At 35.6% G+C, this 23,652-nt stretch overlaps 1 protein-coding gene across 14 annotated transcripts in view; it reads left to right on the top strand.

The window, feature by feature from the left end:
• SYNE1 (spectrin repeat containing nuclear envelope protein 1) overlaps positions 1 to 23,652 on the top strand; it is a 330,006-nt gene that overhangs the window by 105,304 nt on the left and 201,050 nt on the right. For 13 of the 14 annotated variants that reach the window (XM_040598155.1, XM_040598156.1, XM_040598152.1 and 10 more), the window contains 16 exons: positions 1,779 to 1,943; positions 2,523 to 2,657; positions 3,540 to 3,698; positions 3,943 to 4,151; positions 4,413 to 4,521; positions 5,826 to 5,990; positions 7,909 to 8,076; positions 9,622 to 9,798; positions 11,070 to 11,210; positions 12,251 to 12,411; positions 15,260 to 15,410; positions 18,733 to 18,960; positions 19,484 to 19,582; positions 21,286 to 21,473; positions 21,584 to 21,707; positions 22,537 to 22,703. In XM_040598155.1, the coding sequence (XP_040454089.1) occupies positions 1,779 to 1,943; positions 2,523 to 2,657; positions 3,540 to 3,698; positions 3,943 to 4,151; positions 4,413 to 4,521; positions 5,826 to 5,990; positions 7,909 to 8,076; positions 9,622 to 9,798; positions 11,070 to 11,210; positions 12,251 to 12,411; positions 15,260 to 15,410; positions 18,733 to 18,960; positions 19,484 to 19,582; positions 21,286 to 21,473; positions 21,584 to 21,707; positions 22,537 to 22,703 (2,546 nt within the window). The remainder of the gene's footprint in view (positions 1 to 1,778; positions 1,944 to 2,522; positions 2,658 to 3,539; positions 3,699 to 3,942; positions 4,152 to 4,412; positions 4,522 to 5,825; positions 5,991 to 7,908; positions 8,077 to 9,621; positions 9,799 to 11,069; positions 11,211 to 12,250; positions 12,412 to 15,259; positions 15,411 to 18,732; positions 18,961 to 19,483; positions 19,583 to 21,285; positions 21,474 to 21,583; positions 21,708 to 22,536; positions 22,704 to 23,652) is intronic. The other variant, XM_040598154.1, reaches the window with a different exon arrangement.

Here is a 23,652-nt window from a genome sequence, read left to right as displayed (position 1 = left end):
TTGTATTAGGTAGTAAGGGGACTGATGGTCAAATACCCCATGCAGTTATTCAGAGGTGAGCCTGCCTTAGAGGACCCTGGGCTTTGAGGAGAACTTTCACATATCTCAGGCTCCTTTGGAACAAGAAACCTGAAATCCACTTGCTAGGGCTGCGCTGTTAATTTCTTCTGACTTTGTTATCTTGGCTAATTTTTTGCTCTTACTATATTCCCATACGTTCCCTTTCACACAAAGCATGAAAGATGGAAATTACTGCAAATGCTACTATTCCTGGGCTTTGTATTTCCTCAGAAAATGCAGTGGATTGTGAATATAGAAAGTTGCAAATATGTATGTGCTTTTGTCAACATAAAGGTGTGTACTTTCAGCTATAATTCCCCTTACCTGTAGAGCTCTATGTTGTTATTAGCCATATTGATGTTTTTGGGGCTGTTCAGCCAAAGTCTAGCCACACTCTAACATGAAATTAACCATTATCTTGGAGTCGGATCTCCAGATGTGGAGGTTCTGTTAGAATTGTTTTCAAGCTATTATCATTCATTACAAAACTATCTAAAATGAATTTTAAGCCACAGTAAAGAGTTGTCTCTGACAGGTAGATTTCAAAATGTATATTGTATTTTGTGGGTTGTATTTAAAATCAGTGGGGTTTGATTTATAAAATTTTGAGTTAAGTTTAGCTTATTGAAACAGAAGCACATAATAGTAGCTTGGTAAATCTACTATGTTAAACATCAATTCTTCTGTTTCTATAAAAACAGATGATGATTTATCTGTTTTTGTGTTAGAAGATAAACTGATGAAACATGGCATAACCATACAAAATGTGGCATACTCAGAGTTAAAATATTTATGGATCTGGAAAGTGGCTTTTTCTCATATAAAGAATACATTCCTATATGATTCTACTATTATACACAATATTTTATCAGGAAGCTTTAAAAAGGCTTAGCAAGATGCTTCAGTTGAGAACTATGGATTTAGTTAGGTCGCTGGGTAAAATCATTACAATTCCTTACAATTCCTTACACTGGGTTTGCAATCAGTGAGGATGGTAAAGTGTACGGTTAGTAAGCAGTGTTGGAATTACCTTGCTGTAGGTGAACTAGTGAACTGTTCATTTCTCCTGGTAAATTTTGTTACTTGCTTATAGAATTATAACCACTGAATAACACGGTGCAGTGGGACAGACTATAAAGCAGAATAATGAAGAGTTGTGACTAAGTTTGCAAAGCAAGAGGATTCCAGAGTAGCAACTAAACCATAAAATTTACTGTCTGTCCTTTAAGCAGCTTTCTGCCTGGTTGCTTATCTGGCCTACTAGTGTGATAATTGTACAAACCTACTCTGGGCCAGAAGACCTGTAGCATGGAACTGGTCGGATCCATAGATCAAACCACCTTCATGTAGAGTCACGTAGAAGGAGGTAGTCTGCTATTAGGAAATGGCAAGCTTTTAGCCATACCAGGTGCTTTACATTTGAGAGCAGGTTTTTGGAAAAAAGCACTAACCAAGTGGCAGAGGCATTCTGAAGGTAACAGAGACATCTATATTAGATAGCTAGCCATTATTTGAATGAAGGATGATATTAGCACAAGCCTTAGTACAAGTACTAAAAAACAGGAAAATGGGAGCATGAAATGAAGAAGCACTTGTGAATGGCATATATATGAAAGAGTAACACCAATCAAATGCATTTTTTTGTAAGATCATGGTAAAAGAGAGCAAATACAAATCAGTGAGAAAGTGCCAGCTCATTTTCTTTGCTTATAACTCAGAATATGGTCAGGAAAGCTGGTGACTGGAGAAAAAACATAGAAGCAAATAGCCGTTTGATGAAGAAATTTGAGGAGTCTAGAGCAGAACTGGAGAAGGTAATACAGATTGCCAATTGTTGCTTAAAAGAAAAAGGAAATCCTGAAGAACTTCTCAGGAAACATAGCGTGAGTAAATTCTCTGACCTTCCTCATGGAAATCTTTGAGTGCATGACATGCAAGTGAAAACCTACTTACTTTTAAAATTGATGTGGAGTTCTTTCACATATAAAAGTTACACAGATCAGGTCAAACTGGTATTAAGATTGAAAAACAGAAAGGAAAAAAGGTCAACCCTCTTACTGATGAATGTAAGCAACCAGAAGGTGAAGAGAGAAGACCCCTTAGAAATTAGGGTCAGTTTTGCCAGTGGAACCATTGGGAGTGAGGACACTCCCAGTCTCACGCATCCACTGCTTTTTTTTTTTTTTTTTTCAGGTGAATATCTGTGTCTGTATTATAACCATCATTTATGCATGTATCTTTAAAATGTATTCTTGCTACAATACCATTTTAGTGCACTGGCTGAGAATAAACTAATTTGCTGGACTTTAAATAGCTTAGAAATAGTTCTTTCTTTAGCACAAACTTCAGTTCTTCAATGCAGCAGAAGTAACCTTGAAAGTTACAGTGTTAGGCAGCTTCCTGTTGGCAGGTTACCATATCAGTAATCTGCTTCAACTTCTCACTTTCCACCTCAACTTCAGGAATTCTTTAACCAGTTGGATCAGAGAGTCCTAAATGCCTTTCTGAAAGCGTGTGATGAGCTTACTGACATCCTCCCAGAACAAGAGCAACACAACCTGCAGGAAGCTGTGAGAAAACTCCATAGACAGTGGAAGGTTAGTGACATTGAATGATGTCACTGTAAATTCTCTTAACTTTGGAATGTTTCTGCATGACCTATATGCGTGAAAAAAACCTAAAATAAAATAAATTTTTAAAATGTTGTATATTTGGCTTCCTGTAGAATTGGAAAGAAAAATTTTACATTAGATACAGTTACACCTACAAACACGTTCTTGAAAAAGCCCTGTTAAGTGGCCAAAAGTCAAGAAATGTGAGAAATTAATCATGAAACCTTAATTTCTCACCCTACTTACAGCCATACCTGTGTGAAGAACTTTTGTTGAGAATAGGTGCTAGCTTTTTTTACTTTATGCTGGTGTTGGATGATTGCAGTTGCTTTCCCAACCTTAATAAAACAAACTTGTAAGAGATCAGGCTATCATTTTAAACTGTGTCTTCTGCCAAAGACCAAAAACTGAACAAACGTTCATAAGCTATGGAATTTTTTGCCTGCTACAGTGTATTGCAGGCCAGAGTTGGAGTGATGGATGAGTGGTTTCTCACTAGCACACAAACAGGAACCTCTGGAAGCAGTTGTGAATGTAGTTTCACTATTATTGTTTGCTTTATTATTTTATACAGAAAATATTTGGTATATCTTGCCAAGAATCAAGATGTCTCTTTAATGTGCCTTATACGTACATGTTCTGGTTCAAAGAACTTACAACCTTATGGTATATCTAAGACGTATTGGTAACAGAATTGTTTTATTTACTTAAATGAATATAGAGGAACCCCCCATCTGTTCATGCGTGTATATGCTTAATTTTCTATATTAGCAGTTTTTAGATAATTTGTTTGTATTAACTTCACACTGAGGTAATGGAAGTAGTGTTTTATCTCTGTGCTTGTTTCTTGCCCCTATGGGTGTGTAGGATCTTCAAACAGAAGCCCCGTATCATTTGATCCACTTGAAGATTGAAGTACAGAAAAGCAAGTTCTTGGTCACAGTAGAGGAGTGCAAAGCTGAACTAGCTCGACAGAACAAGGTGCTGTCAAGAGAAGGCAATGAAAGGATGATCGAGGAACACATGGTATGAATTATATGCTACCACATGGGCATTTACAAACATACATTTTAATGTCAGTAATAAACAGAAGGTCTGACCAACTCTTAATCCACCAAGCACTGTGCACAACTAAAACAGATCAGTCCTTGAGGCCTTTAACAAAAATTTTGATTTGAGCTTACTACAGTTTGTAACAAATATATAGATATGCTCTGTGATTTCTGACAATTTGTATTTTTATTGAATTTTCTGCTTTGTCTCCTATCAGTTGTTCTTTGGTGACAAGGGACCTTACCATCTCTGTGAGAAAAGGCTACAACGCATTGAAGAACTGTGCCAAAAACTGCCAGTTTCTGATCCAGTGAGGGCTACATTGGAAAGCAGCCAACGAATCCTGAAGGAACTCAAATCCCAGATAGACAGCACATACGTAAAGCTAACAGAGCACTCGGACACCTGGAAGGGCTATAAGAACAGGTGTCAGCTCAATTGCTAGCTGGGTCTCTTAGAGCCCTATGTGTGGCTACTCCTCTAAATGTCGTCACAGATCAGTACCACATAAATACTGTATTTTTAGCCTCAAGTAGAAAACTGTACTTTATGTAGTAATTACACAAGTTATAGTGGGTTTTTGAGTAGATTCTGTAATTTTTGGCTTAAATTTATGAGGTCATTTGGTGGCGGCAATTTTTGTCTAACTTATTTCCTTGTTTTGTATTATGTGATGTTTTATTTCAGATTTTCTGAATTGGAAAACTGGATTTTGTCAACAGAAAGAGAGCTAAGGAAGATAAAGGAAAGTGTCAATGATACTGCCAAATACAAGCAATGTAAAGCATCTGTGGGGGTGAGCCCTTGGCGTGTATTCTAACAAAGCGGTGGTCGTTGCTGCTGGGACTCTGGATAAGACTTTACTCCAAAGTAGTGCAACTGTTTTACTATAGAGGTCATGGTAGCTCTGCTGATTCCTGGTATTCTTAAAAACATTTCCTGGAGAAAGTTCCACATGCAGCAAAGTGTGGCAGATGTTCCTACTTTTAATAGTTTAAAGAATGGCATTTCTATTTACTTGTGTATTCAGAACATCCAGAATATAGAAATAAACAATAAATACTTGTGCCTCATCCTGTTGCATGCACAGTTAAAAGTGCTGCGCAAAGTGCAAAATTTTTGGACTGGGTTTTTTTGAAGGATCAAGTTACTCTCTTACATTTAGGGAAATTTCTGTAATAAGAATTCTCTTCTACAATAGTATAACAGTGGTGGCAAAGATATTCTACCATTCACTTTTGCATTGGTGACTGGTAAAAGAAGTGATAGAATAGTTGTGAAGACTGAGTTGTTTGGTTAAATCAGTTTTAGGCAATAATTTATTGTGTCACTTGGGACCTAGCTTGACCCCTTTCTTTTTGTGGTTTTTGTTTTTTTTTTATTTCACATACTAGGAGCAAAAATAGGAATGTCACATACTGTAGGAGTTTGTGTGAAAGTCAAGAGTATGTTATGAGGCTAACTATGCAGAGAAACATAGTTAGGATGACCTTGATAAAGGAGATAGACCTTCAGCTTAATGGGTGCTTCTGCTCCAAAAAGTCTAATTTACTCGTGCAGTTTCACTGCTGGTAACTTCTCATCAGCACTGGCACAAAGATATAAATGAACTACTGGATGAAAAGAGGAAAAAAAGAGCTATTTAAATAGGGGGGGAAATACATAAAACCTTGTATCACATGAAATTTTTTGTTTGGGAAAGTCAGCATTTAAGATTTAAATGGCAACTAAGAAATTTGGTCAATATATGGAAAATATATACACAGCATCTACCTGTCTTATCTGTAGGTAAAAATGTTCATTTGTAAGGAAAAAGTACACTACTACTTATTAAAGAACAGTCTAGTAAGTAGTAATGGAGTAAAGTCTGTGGAGGAAATGAAAAATCTAGCTGATGACTAGAACACAATCTGATAGGGTATACAAATAAATAGAAAAATACTACATTTCTAGTGTTTCAAGATAAGGACAAAGGTAGTATGTTTACTAATCTTTGAACTGATGCCATGAATTCAACTCTTAATATTTTTTGTTTACTTGAATGCCACTCATTAGTATTTTTTGTTTTTTTGAAGAGAATATGTTTTGATTATTCCATAGGAAATTAGGAAGCATATTAACAAGCAAGGAGAAAATCACAGCTGGCTGAAATCTAGACTTGCCGTTTTGACTGCAGTATGTCCTGATTTGGAGGCCAGAGAGACAGAAGATGAGCTTTGTAAACTTTCCAGTGACTTCAGGGGACTCCTAGATTTACTGGCTGAGGTACAGTATGAGGACACAAGAACTGTTCATTTACAGTGTCATGATATGACATCAATCATGGCTTCACAAGCATAAGTTCCTTGCTGTGCTTTTTTAATTAAGCTGCAAACATTCAGCATCGGAGAAGTCATTTATACTCCTAGGTAGCAAGTCCTTGAGAGTAGCAGGCAAAAAATATTGACATTATTATAATGGATCTTTTCCCTTTGCAGGATTGGAAGGTATTATGGTAAATGTTTCTGGAATCAAAATGTCAGTATTTTTAGAGGCAAAAGATAGTTTTCTAAAATTGGCTCATAGTGAACATTGGCAAAACTGTGATGTACATCAGCTAATGGATGTAGAATTTGACTTTAATCTTCATGTATATAACTTTAATGCTGAAATAATAAAGGAACTACTGTGAGGTAGTTTCAGATCATTAAGGATATCTGTCGTGCACTGAATTGGCAGGAAAAGGCTGCAGTTCTCTGAGGTCTGAATGATAACAAGATACTGTAACTGCTGAAATCATGGGAAGTTTCTAATTCATAAGCAAAATATCTTAGAATCCACTGAACCCTTGAGTTCTGTGGGATCTCAGGCAACTTTCTGCTTCACAGTTTTCACAGTAAAAAGACCAGGATAATCTTAGAACATCTTACACTTAGAAGGCTGAACAAATCCATTTGAAAGAAGATTTCAGGATAGAGAAAGAGTTCAGACTTCAAATTCCATTGTTAATGTTGATTCTTGTGGAGGCCTTGTAGGTGTTACAAATGTGTAAAAGTTCCATGTATTTATTGAGACTTCCATGGTGTGAAAACTGGAAAGTTGGGGCAATCAATTTTCTCATTTCCAAGAGACTGCAAAAAATGTAAGATCCTGTATTTTTTGTGTGAGGGTGTGTGGGTGGGTGGGAGGGGGTTGTGGGGGTGTGTATGTGTGTGTGTTATAGTACTTTAGCTTTTTGTTTCCTCAAAAGGTCAGAACTAAGAGGAGCACAAGTTCATGAAGGTAAAAAAAGAGCTAGAATCTAAACTTGTTTTCAATCTAAAGGGATGATCTAACTGGCACTTTATACTACAGCTAAGAGACTGCTGATTCTTAAAAGTCTGAATACCCTTTACAGCTAAATTTACAGCTTGTTAATCAGATCAATGAGACTGTTTAGACAAGGACTGATGCTGGGTATTTCCAGAGTTCAGCAATGTTTTTTTTGAGAGTAAAGATTAAACATTTATGTAAAAGGAAAGAGAATGGCTTGAATCTGAATGACCCTCCAAAGTAAGTATGGATTGGAATGAAAGAAGGGAAGGGAGGAAGAAAGAGGTTTCTTAGTTCTAAGATACTTTATGATTAAAACCTTAAAACACAGGAACTGTCTGGGAAATCAGCTGCAAGTAGTTAGCTGAATCATGCAAAGAGGGAAGAACTTTTGATATGCTGAATATATATATATTTATAAAATCCTGAAAACTTGAGACTGAATATTGCACCACATGCATATTGTGGTCCATAAACCCAGGTAACAAGGCATTTTAATATATTTGTGATTCACCAGGGCGTTATTCTGGAAGGTCCAAAATGTAGCAAGATTTTTTGTGAGACGAGTAGCACAGGTGTTTCAGAATCTAAGTCAGCTTGCAAGGATGAGGAAGCGTGTATTTTCTAAGTGATCACCAATAAGTGGCTGTCACAGCTATTTACCATATGGCAATGTAATAAGGATTATGTCACTTGTCTCCTTGGTCACATTTTAAGCCTACAGTCACTCTTTCAATGTAAAATTAAAGGTGTTGGGGATGCTGCAGACAAGTGTGCTTTGGATTTAGGCAATTTACTATATTTTTTGAAAAAATATTTCAAATATAAATGTGCCCTTAAAATACAGATGTACCTTTCAACATGCAATACTTAAGGTTATCTGTAATTGTAGATTGAAAAGACTTTAGGCACTATTGAAGACTGTGTCCAGTACAAAGAAGAAGTTAAAAGTGCAATTGAAGAGTTAATCATCAGCTCTAAAGAAGCCCAAACAGAGGCTGAAAGGATCCTGGATACAGAAAGCTTATTACAAGCTCAGCAACTACTACTTCATCATCAGGTAGGGCAGTTACTCATGTCCATACTGGAATTTTTTTCTAAGGTAGAATTCATGTAATTACAAAATTTTGTTATGTCCATTAGCATAACTCTTTATATTTAAATTTGAAAGAGTTCTAAAGAAAGCATTTTCATATGGCCTAGTATTGATTTCTTGTAAAGAAAAAAGTACTTAGTATTTTTTAAATGTTAATCCCCATAGATGAGCTTGTTTTCCAACTTTTATTGAATAACATTTTATTTCACATGGGGTTTTGGGGCACAGAACACCTGAAAAACAAGCTTCATTTACTTGACATTTTGGGTCAGTGTACTCTGCAAATGTGTAGTCTCTCTTTTTTACCTTTATAAAGTTTCTGTGTCAGATTTGATCATAGTAATTTGGGGTTGATCCTGCTTTTGGAAATTTCTCGACTTCAGCATCTTTGATGTGGCCCCAACTCTAAATGAGGGAAGGGAGGTGTACTTCTAGCCTCATCTCCTCCTCTAGGTAGCTACCATGGTGACAGACGGGCCTCCGTTCTGTATGCATAGAACAGGAGGCTTTTTATGCACTGATACTAGATCAAAACGTCTACAGGCTACAGTAATAATAAATCATACGGTTTGCATACAGCAAGAATCATGTTTTTTAAGGCCTAATGTGGGAAATTAACTTTGAGGCCTGCTCAAAGTTAATAAGAGTAATTTACTGTCAGTGTTTGGGCATTATAGAAGTATTTTATATTAACATCCATTTCTCTAAGGTCAGACATGTCTTACTCTCTGACCAGGCACTACTATGTCTTACCCATGTCTTATCTAAACTCTTTTATGTCTGTATAATCTATTATATGTGTTAAGGTTTGTTTTTGTTCTTTCAATACTCCACATTCTTTATCTGTTGTAGGAGAAATAATAGGAATAGTTAATTCATAGAGTTCTCAGACTCTTCTTTTGACGTGGAGTCTATTAAGGTAAAAACAGACTTTGACAAACACCTGAAATTCTACCAAAGTAGAATTGAGCAGGGAGCTATGAGCATGCATAGCAGGGCTGACAATGGGTCAGGCATGTCAGGAAAGGAGAAGCAGTGTAGTCTTAGGAGTTTCTGGTAGTGCTACACAGCAAAATGCATCAAGGAATGAGTTATGCAACTAGACCACCCCTCTAATGAAGGCTGGTACATTACTTTGATCAATCTGAGGCTCCAGCCTGTGCCTCAGAGAGCACAGAGCAGACCTGGATGCTTCCAGGCAGTCATGAGGAATGCATGCACCTGTGGCTACTCCTGCAGTTGCTCACTTGTTGTGGCTTCTGCTTTCTGAAATATTGCTTTGGATAAATGGCTGTACTGTCACTCTTTTCTCTCTCATTTGTATGCCACAAAAGGTGTGTACACATATAATTGATGAGTAAATGAAACTCTCAAGCATATTTGCCACAGTCTATCCCTTTATCTGTTACTCTCATTGCATAACCCTGCAAAAGCAGAAAGTGGTTTCCTTGTACCAGTTTCCCAGAGGAGCTAAAAAGTCTAATCATTCCTGCTGGATAAATTTTTTAGCAAAGGACAAGGAGACTCCATGCAAAGAGGCAAGATGTGCAACAGCAGATTTCCCAAGCTAAACGGTTGCAGATTGAGGGTGGATTGCCCAGCTCAGTGCAAGAGGATTTACAAAACTTGGAAGGAACATTAGAAAACATGCAGCAGACTATGGAGAAACGTGAAGAGCAACTGCAGGTGGGTCCTTTGCAAGTAGAAATAAAAACCTGTACTACTGTGGTTTTTTTATTCTTGAACCTAGCAAACCCCCTATTTTTTTAATGTGAAAGTCTGAACTAACTTTCTTACCTCTGAATCTTAGTTCTCAGGGTTTTAATTATCAGTACCTCCATGAAAACTTCTTGAAGCTGCTGGATACCTCTTAATTAATAAAGAAGCAGCATTTTGTTTGAAAGTGTTTAGAAGTCCCAACTATTCAGTCATAATAAATACTTTAAATAATTTATCTGTGAATTCATGATGATACTGCCTTTTAATTAAGAGTCCTTAGGCTGGACATTTAGATTAATAGCACCTGATGTTGTACAAATATAATCCTCACAATTACTGTTTGAAATACATGCTGTCATCCTAAATTTAAAGAAGGAAGTAAAAAGTCACAGAGAAATAAAATGGATTACCCCATGTTATATAACTAGTCACTGACTGAACTGGGATTAGGATTTATAGCTTCTTGCACTGATATCTGAGTTGTACTTTACATTTCTCTAAGAAGAATATTAATTCAGCTGTCCACTATTCCACAGAAATGTTAGCTCATCAGAACTATTTCACATGACAAAACACAAGATGAAAAAAAAATACTTGATTAAGCTCAACTAACTTCTTAATGTAAAAACTTATTCTTGGAACCAATTTTTTTCTAAGGAATCCCATATATAGTGTCTTAATTTGGGCTTTGCTTTAATTCAGAATCAAGAAAATATTTGTTCATACTGTCATAATTCTTGTGACTGGTAATTAAATGCTGCATGTTAATCAAAATTCTACATTATCAGAAAAGAATAAACAGATTCCTCTGTGTGTGTTTCCTATAAGTAGGGATTTTCTTCTAACATTTTACTGTAATTTGTTTCATTAGAGAACTTGAAAATCCTTTTGGATATTGTTGACTACCTGTCACCATAAGCATAAGTATCTGCATTTATTACTTCAGACTTCTTACAGGACATTCAAATACAAGATTTAAATATTGCTGGCACCTTAGAGAACAGTGCTTTTTTACATAGCGCAGTGCAAATGAGTGAAAATCCAAGGAAAAATTTTCTTTTATTGGCTTCAGAACAGCTTCATATGTCAAGTAGATGGCATTTCAGGAGGAATTGTTTAATGTCAGGTCTTTCTCTGTTTTCTCTCTTTGGTAATTTACAACGAAATTCTTTTTCTCCCCTTTGATCTTTTTGTCTTTGTATTTCTGTTTTGGGTTTGTTTGTTTGTTTGTTTTATAGGTCACAATAAATAAATGGGAGCAGTTTGAAAAGGACAAAGAAACAGTAGTAAAATATCTCAAGCAAGCAAGCTCTGCACTTGAACGTATCTTAAACTTTAGCAGTTTAGAGAGCCTCTCCTCAGAACTGGGTCAGACAAAGGTATTCACTGTGTGAAATACAGGAACTGAGGTATCCTTCTGCCTTGCTTGTTAAATGGAGTGAGCGTATTGCCTTCAATATTTGCATTGTTTCCTATTAATGCCAGTGGAAATTGTGTATACAGATTAGAAACTGCATAAATTGTTCAGAGCTAAAAAGTTACTTTATGAAAAAGATCATGAAGAATTACTCAAAATCTGCATCTGAAGCGCATGTATGGAAGTTAAAATGATGTTGAGGACTTCCCATTTTATCCTATATACTAGTAAGCTAAACAGTGTCAAGCACTAGCATGTCAACATCAACAGTGTGTTCTTTGCCAAGGTTATGTGGGCTGTGCCAATTAGCAATCTTTTAGCCCTGAGGAGAAAAAGGAGAGAATCCTACAACATGGAAATAAGCCATAAAATGCCACTTGCCCTTAGTAACAGTGAATTATCCCAGCCCATTTTATTTACTAATATATATATATATTTATATATATATATACACACACACTAATATATATTCACAAGTGATTGGATTGCTTTTCACACTTTTTTTACCCTTTGATGAATCTGATACTAAATTATACATATCTTGTTTATGCTCAGCATCCATTGTTCTGGTGTGTGAGTTTAATGCTTGTGAGAGAAGGTAGTTGCTAAACAAAGTGGTATTACAAGCTGGGAAATACTGCAAAATCCTTTCTGTAAAGCATAGGATCTAAAGATTAAATAAAGATGCATATAATCTTCTACGGTTCACAGATATATTTCTTGAAGAGCTATAGAATAAATTTTGATTGGCTGAGTTAAAAACTTTCAGACATAAGAGTTTCCCTTGCTAAATTTTATTCAAGCTAGTTTGCTTAAATGAACATTTCTTAAGTGCTACATAAAACCAACTTTCTTCAGGGATTGTTTTTATGTATTTACACATTCAAAATATACCTGTAGGACACAGATACTTTTTCCAACCACAGACACTGAAGAAAAATACTTTTTGTGTAAATATGTGAGATTGTTTATATTGAATTAATGTGGCTTGCATCCTTACAGGAACTTTCTAAACAGACTGAAGCAATGGCAGTGCAGGCTGAGAATTTGGTGAAGAATTCTTCTGAGATACAGCTTGGTTCAAAGAACAAGCAATCCCTTCAGCAGCAGGCAAAATCAATCCAAGAACAAGTCAAAAAAGTGGAAGTTTCTCTTGAAGAAGAGTATGTTCTTAACAAGTCCTAATATTTATCCTCCACTATAAGATTGTATTCAGATTTCTAGAATACCTTGTCAGCATTTTGTGTTGTCTCATCAGCTTCGTCATTTCCAGCTTGCAGTGGCATATTAACCAGGCTATAGTACCAAATATGTCAAAAAAGTGTGTGCAAATAAACAAAATCTTTTCTAATAATATTAGTTCATAAACCCACTGTTAGGTACATTTAATGTGTTTAATTCCCAGTATCGTGAAGAAACAATAATTAACTCATTCTTGAGGTACTAGACTCTTTTAGAAAGAAAAATCTCAGTGCAAGTATGAGAACAGCACATTTACCATATTTGACTCCATTTTCAGTATTCAGCTTTCTCCATAGGATTGTCAAGAAGTGCCTTCATGTTAGCTGAATGCCCAGATTTTATTTCATGGGCAATATCAAAAGCTGCTTCTGCTGCTGGAAAAAAAAAAAAAAAAAAAGGCATCATTTGCCAAATTTTGTTTAAAAGTTGAAAGTTCAAACTCCAAGACAATGTTGTTAAATCCTGTATATATTTGTAGCATTTTGTATTTGTAAAAATTTCATCCCTTTTCTTAAGTGAATTCAGTTATTGAACTCAAGTTGCTCAGCTTCAACTGTTGCTATTCTCATTTTACCTATATACACATACATTTGTATGTGTGTATGAAATCAGTACTTTTGCATTTATTAGATCTGATACATGTCATGGATATATGTACCAATTGTATGTTGTCTTGTTGGAATTACTATGTAGTATAATTTGCTTTTTAAGTTTGAATATGAGCAAAGGGTAATGCCCACATTTTTGGGTTTTTTTTTTTCCCCTATTGACCATTCTCATGCTAATCTGACTTTCATTTGGTGCCGTTTTCTTCCCTATGTAAAAGAACAGTTGTAAACCAGAATAACTAGCCTGTGCAGCAGATGTAACTTTCTGATTATTGACAGTCTAATCGTTATACATAACACTTCCTCCAATATGAAGTATTAAAATGATTTGCAAAGTCTACCATATCTTACTGAATACTTTACACTTCATTATTGCCAAAATTAGAGAGAAAACTAGTGTTATTTTTCAATTCAAGAAATTCATCTTTCCTGCAATGAATATTCACTTTTTAAATAATGTATATTTTTAAATTAAAGCCATCACTGATAATCCCTTTCAATGCAGGTATGAAATAGGTTTTAGGTGAATGTGTAGATTATGCAGAACATCTGTGGTACTGTGACAGATAATAAAATAAATAAATAATTTCTGCAAAACATGCAAATATACACAACTGTCTATAGTGAATCTACAGAACATATAATAATTGTGTAAGGGTTATGATGTAACTCGCACCATCAATATAAATCTTTACCGAGTAATTTAAAGTGAAGGTATTCCAAATGCATATGGTACACACTATGCCAATGAACAGGAAAGGGAAAGAAAAGTTTGAGCAGCTTTCCATAGTTAACTACAGAGCAAACTTAGCCCATCTGTTTTCTGAGGAGATCATGCATAGCTGTGCAGTGTCTTTGGGACTATATCATTTACAGTCTGCGTCTTTCTTACATCTGTAAGGAAGGCAGATGCAAAGGTGAAGGATTTTCAGCTGTTGTGCCACTGATTTGGTCCTTTGATTCTGATTTCCAGCCATATTATCTTGGGCTGGACTTGAGTGAAATAGTTTTGCACTTTATTTTCCTGCAAATAATGAATTTGAATTTACTCATCAGTAAATGGCTGTTGACATTCCTATTTAAAAAAAAAAAAATAGAAAATAAATAAGAAAGAATCAAAAAGGCCAATTTTTACATTTTTAGACTACATCTTTTCTTAAAGAAAAGCTTCATCTAGCTTTAATGAGGTAGAAAAAAAGAAATTAAACCAAAAACTTTTTAACATGGAATGGTTTTTAAGGCTATATTTAAAAGGAAAATGTATTTTGGAATTTTGTAACATTCAAACTTTTCTGATGAAATTGTTATATATTAAGTGAAATAGAAAATGCATGTTTTGCAAGCTGTGTGTAGGGCCTATATTAGCACTGGTTTCTTCACAGTGATTTGAAGGGAACAGAAACTTGTATATTGGAAGTTAATGCTGTTAGGCCTTATAAGGGCCTTAGACTTCTTGTGACAAAAAAAAGGTGCTTTGTTTGCTATCCAAGATACAGGAAAATCAATCATATCCTGTCTCTATTTAACATTACTTATAACAGCTGTTTCAAAGAATATTAATCTATTAACTTTGAGGTAGTTGAGTTATATCTGTGGTTGATTCTTTGGCTTAATATGAAATCGTTGCCTCAGGAAACACAAACTTTCTATAAAGTGGGAAGATTGCTGTTATAGAAAAACCAAGTTTAATAAAGCAGTCAAGCATTGATGACTATGTACATACACAATACACTGGTTTTAATCATTCTGTTCTAGTGACTAGATAACTAACATCTATGCACTCAGTTATCTCAGTTTCAGATATGTGATACAATCATAATTCCATATTATTTCCTAGAAATCATGTTTATGTTACTTTTCCATTCTCTTCCTGTTAGATGAGATTCTTGATGTCTAACTGATGAATTTAGCTGTACTCTGTTTCACCTCTTGGTGTCCCCACCATGGCTAATATAATTGTTTCACTTTGGGTGCACAGTCTAAGAGAGAACAGAGTTTGAATTTAGGTACACAACTGGGTCCTGTAAAACAGGGAGTTTCTAAAATGACCCTCCTGTAGATTACATTATGTTTTTATTCTAGGTTTTTATTCTAGCAAGAATATAGGCAGCTTCATTATATTAAACTGTTTACTCTCTCTAATTAATTTGGTTAATTTTAGTATTAAAAGCATGGAAATGGTGAGAAACAAGTGGGATCATTTTGGCAATAATTTTGAAGCTCTGTCCATCTGGATAGCTGAACAAGAGAAAGAACTGGAAATTTTGGAAACATCATCATCTCCTTTGGACATACAGATCAGCCAAATCAAGGTGATTAGTTCTTGTTATGTTTAGCATTAAAAGCCCATTTATCTGTCATTTTGCTAGAGGCCAAATTGGAGAACACACATTTTACATGTTTCAGAACTACCATGATGTAATGATGGCACAATTTGTACATGAATATACCAAGCAGTAAGGTTTAACATAAACTAAAGGAAAATTCTAACAGACTGCCTTCTCTTTTAGTGTTTAATTTAGATATATGGAGCCTCTGTGTGTATGGTTAAAAATTTTATTTAATTTATACTCATTATTTTTTGAATAATCTAAACTGTTGTACAAAATAGCTACATAAATATAACGTGTATAAAGCTTTTTTATTTTAAAACATACATCAGCTAGTGGTTATAGAGCTTTATTTCAATCTCACAAGTTAAAGTTATAACTTGATTTATGTATCTATTATGCTGAAATAATAAAGGAACTATTGCTTTTGGTAGCTTGCAAATCTACATACCATTTATTGCTATTATAATTACACTCCCTTAAATTCTGTGTACATTCCTGTACATACATACTGTTTAGTTTCTTTATTGCTAACTTAGGTGCATATTGTGTCCAAGCATTGTATTTCAAGGGCTGACTTCATATCCTCCCACAAATGAACATGTACCTTCTCTGACATTGTATGTTTCTAAGGGGACAGAATTTTTCAATATGCTGTACACACTGTCGTTGTCTTTATTCTGTGACCTACTTGCTCCAGAAAATGCACAGGTGTGCAGCTGCTTGCAGTCATGGACCAGTTTGACATGAAATATTTCCAAAGGATCCCATAAGACACTTGTTTCAAGTGACAGAAATAGTTTATCAGCAGATTTTCCTGTTCTTAATTTGATCACAACTTTATATACAACAAATAAATCTCTTGATCTCATCATTGAAGAATAAAGCAATACTCAAATTCTTGCTTGATCACTACAGCGATTCAGAAACAATTACCTTGTGAAATAATATATATGCACTTACTCCAAGAGCATACTTTGTTGTGTTTTCTTGCTTTTCAGTAGTTAGTGGATAGGATTCCAATGTTTAAGACAGATAGTAAGTGCATCAAATGATATTAGTATTGCATTACTTTGTGACAGTTCTTGCTGTCTAAATGGAGCCTACTTAAGCCCCACTGGCCCATTCAGGACAATTTCCCAGAAAGGCTGGTGTTCCTTGCTCTATATGCAGATAAGCAGTAATTTTCACACTGCCTTGCAAGTTTCTGAAAATTCCACCATAATTCTTCCTCATTTATACATCATAAAAGAAAGAAAATGGTCAGCAGGTAATGTTTATAAGTGTCTGAGTGAACAGTCATAAAGCAGAGAAAATCTTCCAGATAAGGCCTAGGGTACATCATTGTAACTCAGGTGAACAAATGAGTTTTATGAAACTGTGATACATGAAATGAGTCACCTAACCTCCAATGCATGGACACAGCTGGAAGCATTCTTCAGCGGCATTGCTTTGTGCCTCATTTTGAAGAATTTGTTATGTTTTTTTCTAAGTTTCCTGATTAGTTACTCTGTGCCACAATGCTAATCAGCATATTTAGTTCATAATTTCTGGTACAATGTATTAGTAAGAAAAAATAACATGAGGCAAATGAATTAAAAATAGTGTGTTCCCTAATACCTTTGGCTGACCAGGTAAAAAACCTGGGGTCAGCTGAATGTAATTATCATACACAGTAATGATAAAATTATTTTGGTGACTGACTGCAAAACCCCAGTGACTTCAGCAGAGCCAGATTTTCACCTACTCATTTCTCCGAAATCCCTGGCGGAACAAAATGACAGTTATCACAAGTAGTTACCATTGGTGGCAAACTTGGTGAGAGTCTGAAGGCCTCAATTATCCACCTTCTTTTATGTAACTGGGTGAATTTAACGGAATAGCGTGGGAGTAAAAAAGCGCTGCCTCATTTGTATCAGCTGCATTGTTAGATAATTTCAGCTTCAGGGCTGCAAATCCAGTATTTTTTTCTCAGCACCGTATTCTCATGCAAAAAAGATATTTCATAATCCAAATTAATTCAGAATATATTGCATAAAGGCACATTATAAATGCTTACAGCACATTTTTTTTCTGTGCTGTCACACTGCTAATTCTAGACTGAATGTTGCAGTAAGCCACTCCTGAGCTTCATAATGGCTAGAAAGACACCGTATTTTTATCACAATTACAGCAGAAGATGGGCACTTTCTATGCTTTTGAAAGTGTATTTTCAGGAAGGATTTTGGTTCATTTCATATACATACATTTCTTGACATTTTTAGATCTGTGAATGCTATTGCATTTCAGTTCCAAAGAGTGCTCTTGGCTCTTTCAGTTCCCTCCCAATTATTGTTTTTTGCTGCTTTTCAGAATTCCATAGACATGCTGCATCAGCAGAAATTAAAATAATTCTGTTGTGAAAAAAGTCTTTTTATAAGTTCCCTGGTGCTTACTGAATAAATAGCCACTGAATGTGAAACACCATAAGTTTCTGTCTTGGGTGTTGTAGCTTTCAGGTTTGCCTCTAATTTGCAATAAAAACAAGTGCAAAATAATATGAGACAGCTGCTGTCATGCAGCTGATGAAATACAGCAAGTGCTACTTTGTCTTTATGCCTGAAGTAATTGACATAGAAGAGAGCTGAAAAGTACTAAAGGCCTTTATCACCCTCGTTTCATGGTTTCCTGTTTATAAGGTTATGTGGTTCTGTATTTAATCCTCTGCCTGAGGGCACACTCACCTACCTCATATTATAATTTAATTTATTCTCTATTATACCATGGAATTTTAAATTAGAAAATGAAAATTATCTCTATAGGTTTCCAAATCATAGCAGGTTTTATTTTGTAAGTGCTTGAAAGCTTACTAAATATAAGTAATCAACTGTTAGGGTTCTGCTCCTTAATAGTATTTTTTTTCAGTTATACACTAATTTTTTTTTTCATCTTGTATTTATTTTGAATCTTTAAGAGAATTGTGTATTAATTTGTTGTGAAGTAGGAGAGGCTAAAATACGAGCCATCTTGTCTTCTTACAAAAATACATACCTCAGCCAATTCTAATTGCTCTTCATAGACTGTTTTTAGCGCAAGCTGTTTCTTAAACATTTTCCAGTACTAATTTCAAGAAGAAAAAGGGAATTTACAGGGCATATTAAAAACTTTCGTAACTAATTATTGCAAGTGGTCAATGAACTGTCCTCTTACTTTTTAAATGAAGAATATTAGTAGCTCAGGTAAAAAAAAAAAAAGAAAGTAGAAAGTATTATTCTGAAAATTAAAAATATTGTGCTTCTTTATTTACTATCACTTTACATTTTAGGTTATTAACAATGAAATAGATGGTAAGATAACTGGAATCTCAAAACTAGAAGAGGAAGCAGAGTCTTTTTCCTCGTTTGTTACCTCTGGAGAATGTGCACATATTAAAGCCAAATTGACTCAGGTCAAAAGGTATTGGGAAGAGTTAAGAGATCATGCACAGAGGCTGGAAGGAACGGTCACGGGGAATGCGTCAGCACAGCAGAAATATGAAGAAAGTCTTAAACAGGTAGACAATGCAAAATCTAATGGATTGTTTGCAATTTATAGGAATACTCTGTTTTTCAAAAATTGAATATAAAAACCATATTATAATACGATGGACTAGAATATATTAGTATATTTGTAAGGTAATTGCAAGACCTCTGTATGTAAACTTGTGCTTTGAATGACTTAAAAGGCAGGTTCATGAAGGCACTAAAATATACACACTCAAAAATTTATGCTGTCTTTTAGAAAACCTAAGTGGTTCTCCTGGATATTGCACTAAGAAACCACATCCATACTTCTTATAAACATTTCAACTTTAATTTTGCATTGTTAGTAGGTCATAAGGAAGATAATCTATGTTATGATTGTCCCAGTTACAAGGAGCTGAGCACAGCATCTTTTAACTTCAAAAGGCACTCAGCAAAACAGAAGCTTAGGATATAGTACTCTCTTAGCACTAAATATTTAAAAGTTAATATTTAAAGTATCATTTATGTATTTCCTGCAGATTTTAGACTCTCTGGTTTGCCTTTTCTTCATAGGTGCTGCAGGCAGTGTCTGAATTTGAATCTAAGGTAGCTGAGCCTCTGACGTCATGCTCTTCGGCAGCAGCAACGTACACAGCCCTTCAGGATTGCACGGTGAGCATGTGGCCAGCAATTCCTGCCACCGAGTCCAGGGAAATAGTACCACACTGACTTCCTCATCGAAATACCAGTAGCCTCCAGACTACAGGCTGCCTGATGCCACACAGCCCAGGGTGGAGGCAGGAGGCAAAGGCTGCCTGTCGGGGTGGGCACCCCCAGGAAAGGCTTAAGCAGACTTCCTCAGCTATTTCTTCTCAACGTTTCAGACAGGCTTGGAGCGTTTTTTCCCCACACTAGAAAAAGGAAAGCCTAAAACTATGAATTAATTCTTCAGGTTCTTTTGTTTTTTAATTTTATGCACCTAAAACATTATGAAAAACAGAAGAAACGTGTCTATCAGACATTTTTCCTGGAAGATTTTCATGAAACTTGCATCTTGGTAGAGAAATACCACTGCTTTTTTTAAAAAAAAACAAACAACACCTTGGAAGTAGATTTTGTAGGACAGTGCAATGACTGGACAGTGTTTCAGCTGACAAACTGTTATTGGTGATGCCAGAAATCCATGTGTTTTTTGGAGATTTAGTTTGGTCCACTACAAAAGAAAAACAAATGTTGGATTGGTATTCAAACTACAAAAAAATCCCAAATCTCAGGGAATTAGATATAGCATTTTTGTCTGTGTCTAGAAGTTTGTGATGCATTCTTCCCAAAGCAATAATTACTTTTCTTTCTAATAAAATATTGTAAAAACTTCCAGTCATATTGTTCTTGCAACACAATGCATATAATTTTCTAAACTTAGTGGTAACTACTTGCAAAGGCTGTATGCAAGGAAGACCTGTTCTGTCTGCTTTAAAAAAACCTTTATACTCCTTGAGGAAAAATATTTTACATATGGAGAATTTATTCAGACAGCACATGTAATCATTATTGTTACTGGCTTTTAAACATTATGAATGTGCTGAATATGCTATTGTAAATTCTTGTCCTGCCTGTGGGATCATGATGATTCAATGCCTTAATGTGAAATCAATTTTTATTTTTCAGTTCGAACATCAGCAGTTTGTTGCTGTATAATTCACATTTCCTCCTATATATGATTTCTTTCATGACTGTAATTACAGCCATTACTACTGTTTTTATTGCACATCTGTGAGTCTGACGTTTAGTGGTCTTAAAGCTGTTTCATTTTGTGCTTTTCTAACTCATTGTACTACATTTCAATTATTTTCACATGAGCAATTTCCCTAGCTCTCTAGAAATGGCAACACTGGAAAGTCTAATCATCAGATCCCATTATCTATGAAAAAGACCTTTAGCTAATGCTGCCCGAAGTTCTGTGCTCTACCTCTCCTGTGTCATGCCATGGGCTGCAAGTCTGTCAGTCTTCACATGCTGGAGTGAGCTTTTTGTGTTTACTGTGTATGTATAAATTAGAGTAACTCTTAGACAGATGGAGCTTTGTCCTACGTGATCATGCTGTGTCACATGCCCATTCAGAAGATCTGACTGTTGTGATTTTTTTCTTTAACACTGATCAGAGGAAAGTCTTCCCCTGCTACTAGCTGGTCAGTTGACATGCTTGGGACACATGTCTAGGATAGATCTGACCAAAATACAAGCTATGGCTTCATGATCTGGTGGATGTAGCATTGCTTCAGATTTCAAGTAGAAGTACAGAATTTTCCCCATCATCATTACTGTAGCTCTGTTGTTTATGTATGTGACTTCTGTTTCTTTTACATGTTCATTAGGACCTTTGTCATACTGTGGAAAAACTGAACAACACTCTGGCTTCTGTCTCAGCCTGTGCCCGAAAGGTGGCCAACAAAGAAAAAGCTACTCAGGAGGTTACAGCATTGCAGCAGAAATATGAAAAGGTTCTAGAGAATGCTAAGGAGAAACAGACCTTATTAGAGACTCTTCTGGCTCAGTGGCAGAAGTGAGTAGACTCTCCCATCTGTTAAGATGGACACAGAGACCTTCCTGTGGTCAGTGTGTGAGACTGAGGGGGCAACTTAAGTTGCTAACTCTAAGTTGTGATTTTTTTAGGCAGGAGAAGGAGCTGTCTACCTTCTTGACCTGGTTGGAGGGGTGCGAAGCTGCAGCCAGGCCTTCAGAGCAGTACGTTTCTGCTGACAGAGTAAAACTGGAAGCTGAGCTGCAGTCACTGCAGGTATGTTTCAACGGAAAGATTGTCCCCTTACATATGTTTTTTTTCCCTGTGTCTTTTAAAGGATGGATTTGCTCAGTTGTAGTCTGAGAAGTCACTTGATTGTGGGCTTTGAAAATGTCCTAGGGAAGTGTTACATTATTGCTGGTTTTTATCATTATTTATCAAAGACAAAAATTGTCAGGAAGAATGTTATTTGCAAATGTAATATGCCAGCTCAAGAAAAGATTTTTGATTCACAATGAAAATCTGATTTCTGATTTTCATTTAAACAATAGACTTTCATCCTATTCCGAAGTATGCCTTCCCTTGAATTTGTGCCATTTGTTTTTAGATTACTGTGAAGCAGTTGACCAAATGTAGCATCCTGTACACCCTCCATGAAGTCAATAAGTCCATAATTTCACTTTTAAATATTACTGCAGAGAAGAGAAATTATTTTGGTTTTTTTGTTGTTGTTGTTTGGCCAATTTGTGGCATTTCCTCATAATTCTGTTGCTGCACACAAAATATGTTGCAAAACTTAGTCTTGATTTTAGCCACTTTCATCCTGCAGTAGAGCTGTGTGGAAACGTTACACTTTGCCCTAAAGGAGAAAAAAAACTTTGATGAATCTTTACTGAATTATAGTTGCATATTTAGCTGTCTGAGAGGTGTTGAGTACATGCTTGTCCTAAGAGACCTCAATTCCTCCAAGTATTTGACTGTACTCAGTCACTTGTCTCAAAGTGATGTACTGGAAATCCCTAGCTGACTTTTTATTATTTTTGTTACTTTGCATAATATGATGCCATATTTAACCTAAAGGCTGTGCATGACATTGTTTTCCCAGGATTTGCAAGCAGATATTGAGTCCCATGCTTCAGTCTATGTGAGCCTATTACAGTTAAATGAGTCGCTATTCCCAACAGCTTCCAAACAGTGTGTGAAAACAGTAAAAGAAAAATTTGAAGAGCTGGATGAGAGGTGGAAAGCTTTACCACAAGCTGTTAATAAAAGGTTTGTGCTTCAGAATGTCTTTTAAATGTTAAATGGGAGTAACCAATATCCAGATGAGGAATCACAGTCTTGAAATGTAGTTTTTTACAGTATTACCATATGGAAACCAAAGGTTTAAGTTTCATATTGAATCCTGTGACCCCAGGAGCGGGGCGTCAGGAATCCCACAGATTTATCATGCTGTGTTTTTGGCATAATCTCCCCATATTTTTTTGATAGAAGAGTTCTGTTTTAAAGAGTATGGGGCAGGATATTAAGATAACGTTGAGATTCCTCAGTTACAATTTCCAACCTAACTTCCTAAATTACTTCCGAAATCTGTAATATTTGCTCTTCATTTTTTCAGTTACATGCTTTATCTTGTGCAAAACCACACTATTATATTTTTAAACTCACTTTGAAGTTTTCATTTGCCACAAATACTACAAATGCTCATTTGTTAGGCTGTTGGCTCATGTTAGGTTCAGGAACACTGCCTCCTTTTCTGAAACTCTGTGTTGTTATATATTTAGATTTCAATTATGAACATACATATTTTACTATTTGTAAAGGAGCTAAAGTAATAGACTCTGGTCAATGACATCATCTTCTAGGTGCTTTATCAATATGATTGCTTTATAATGTAACGATTTTCTACATAGCATTTCATGTTGAAAATTATGTAGAGAAATTTCTAATGGAAATGGGAAGGTTAGTGACAATGCCTTTTTTAATGACAGGGTTTAAAAGCTTAGTTCTGCTAGGTGCCAAGTACTCCTCTGGACACATTCCTCCTTTGAGTTGTGTTCCTTTAAGCAGACTTGACCCTTACTTCCTTCAGTGGAAGTTGAACATGCAGTTACTCACCCCCTACCTAAATTGATGAAACTTTCACCTTACATGCAATGTTGCAGATGCTAGGGCAAACAGAATTGGTGTGTCTGAAAATTGAAGTTTAGCTTCCATCAAT

This window comes from Falco naumanni, chromosome 6 (assembly GCF_017639655.2).
Source record: "Falco naumanni isolate bFalNau1 chromosome 6, bFalNau1.pat, whole genome shotgun sequence".
In the NCBI taxonomy this organism is placed as follows: domain Eukaryota; kingdom Metazoa; phylum Chordata; class Aves; order Falconiformes; family Falconidae; genus Falco; species Falco naumanni.
The sequence above is the reverse complement of the archived record's forward strand: the minus strand, read 5'-3'. Positions and strand labels throughout refer to the sequence as shown.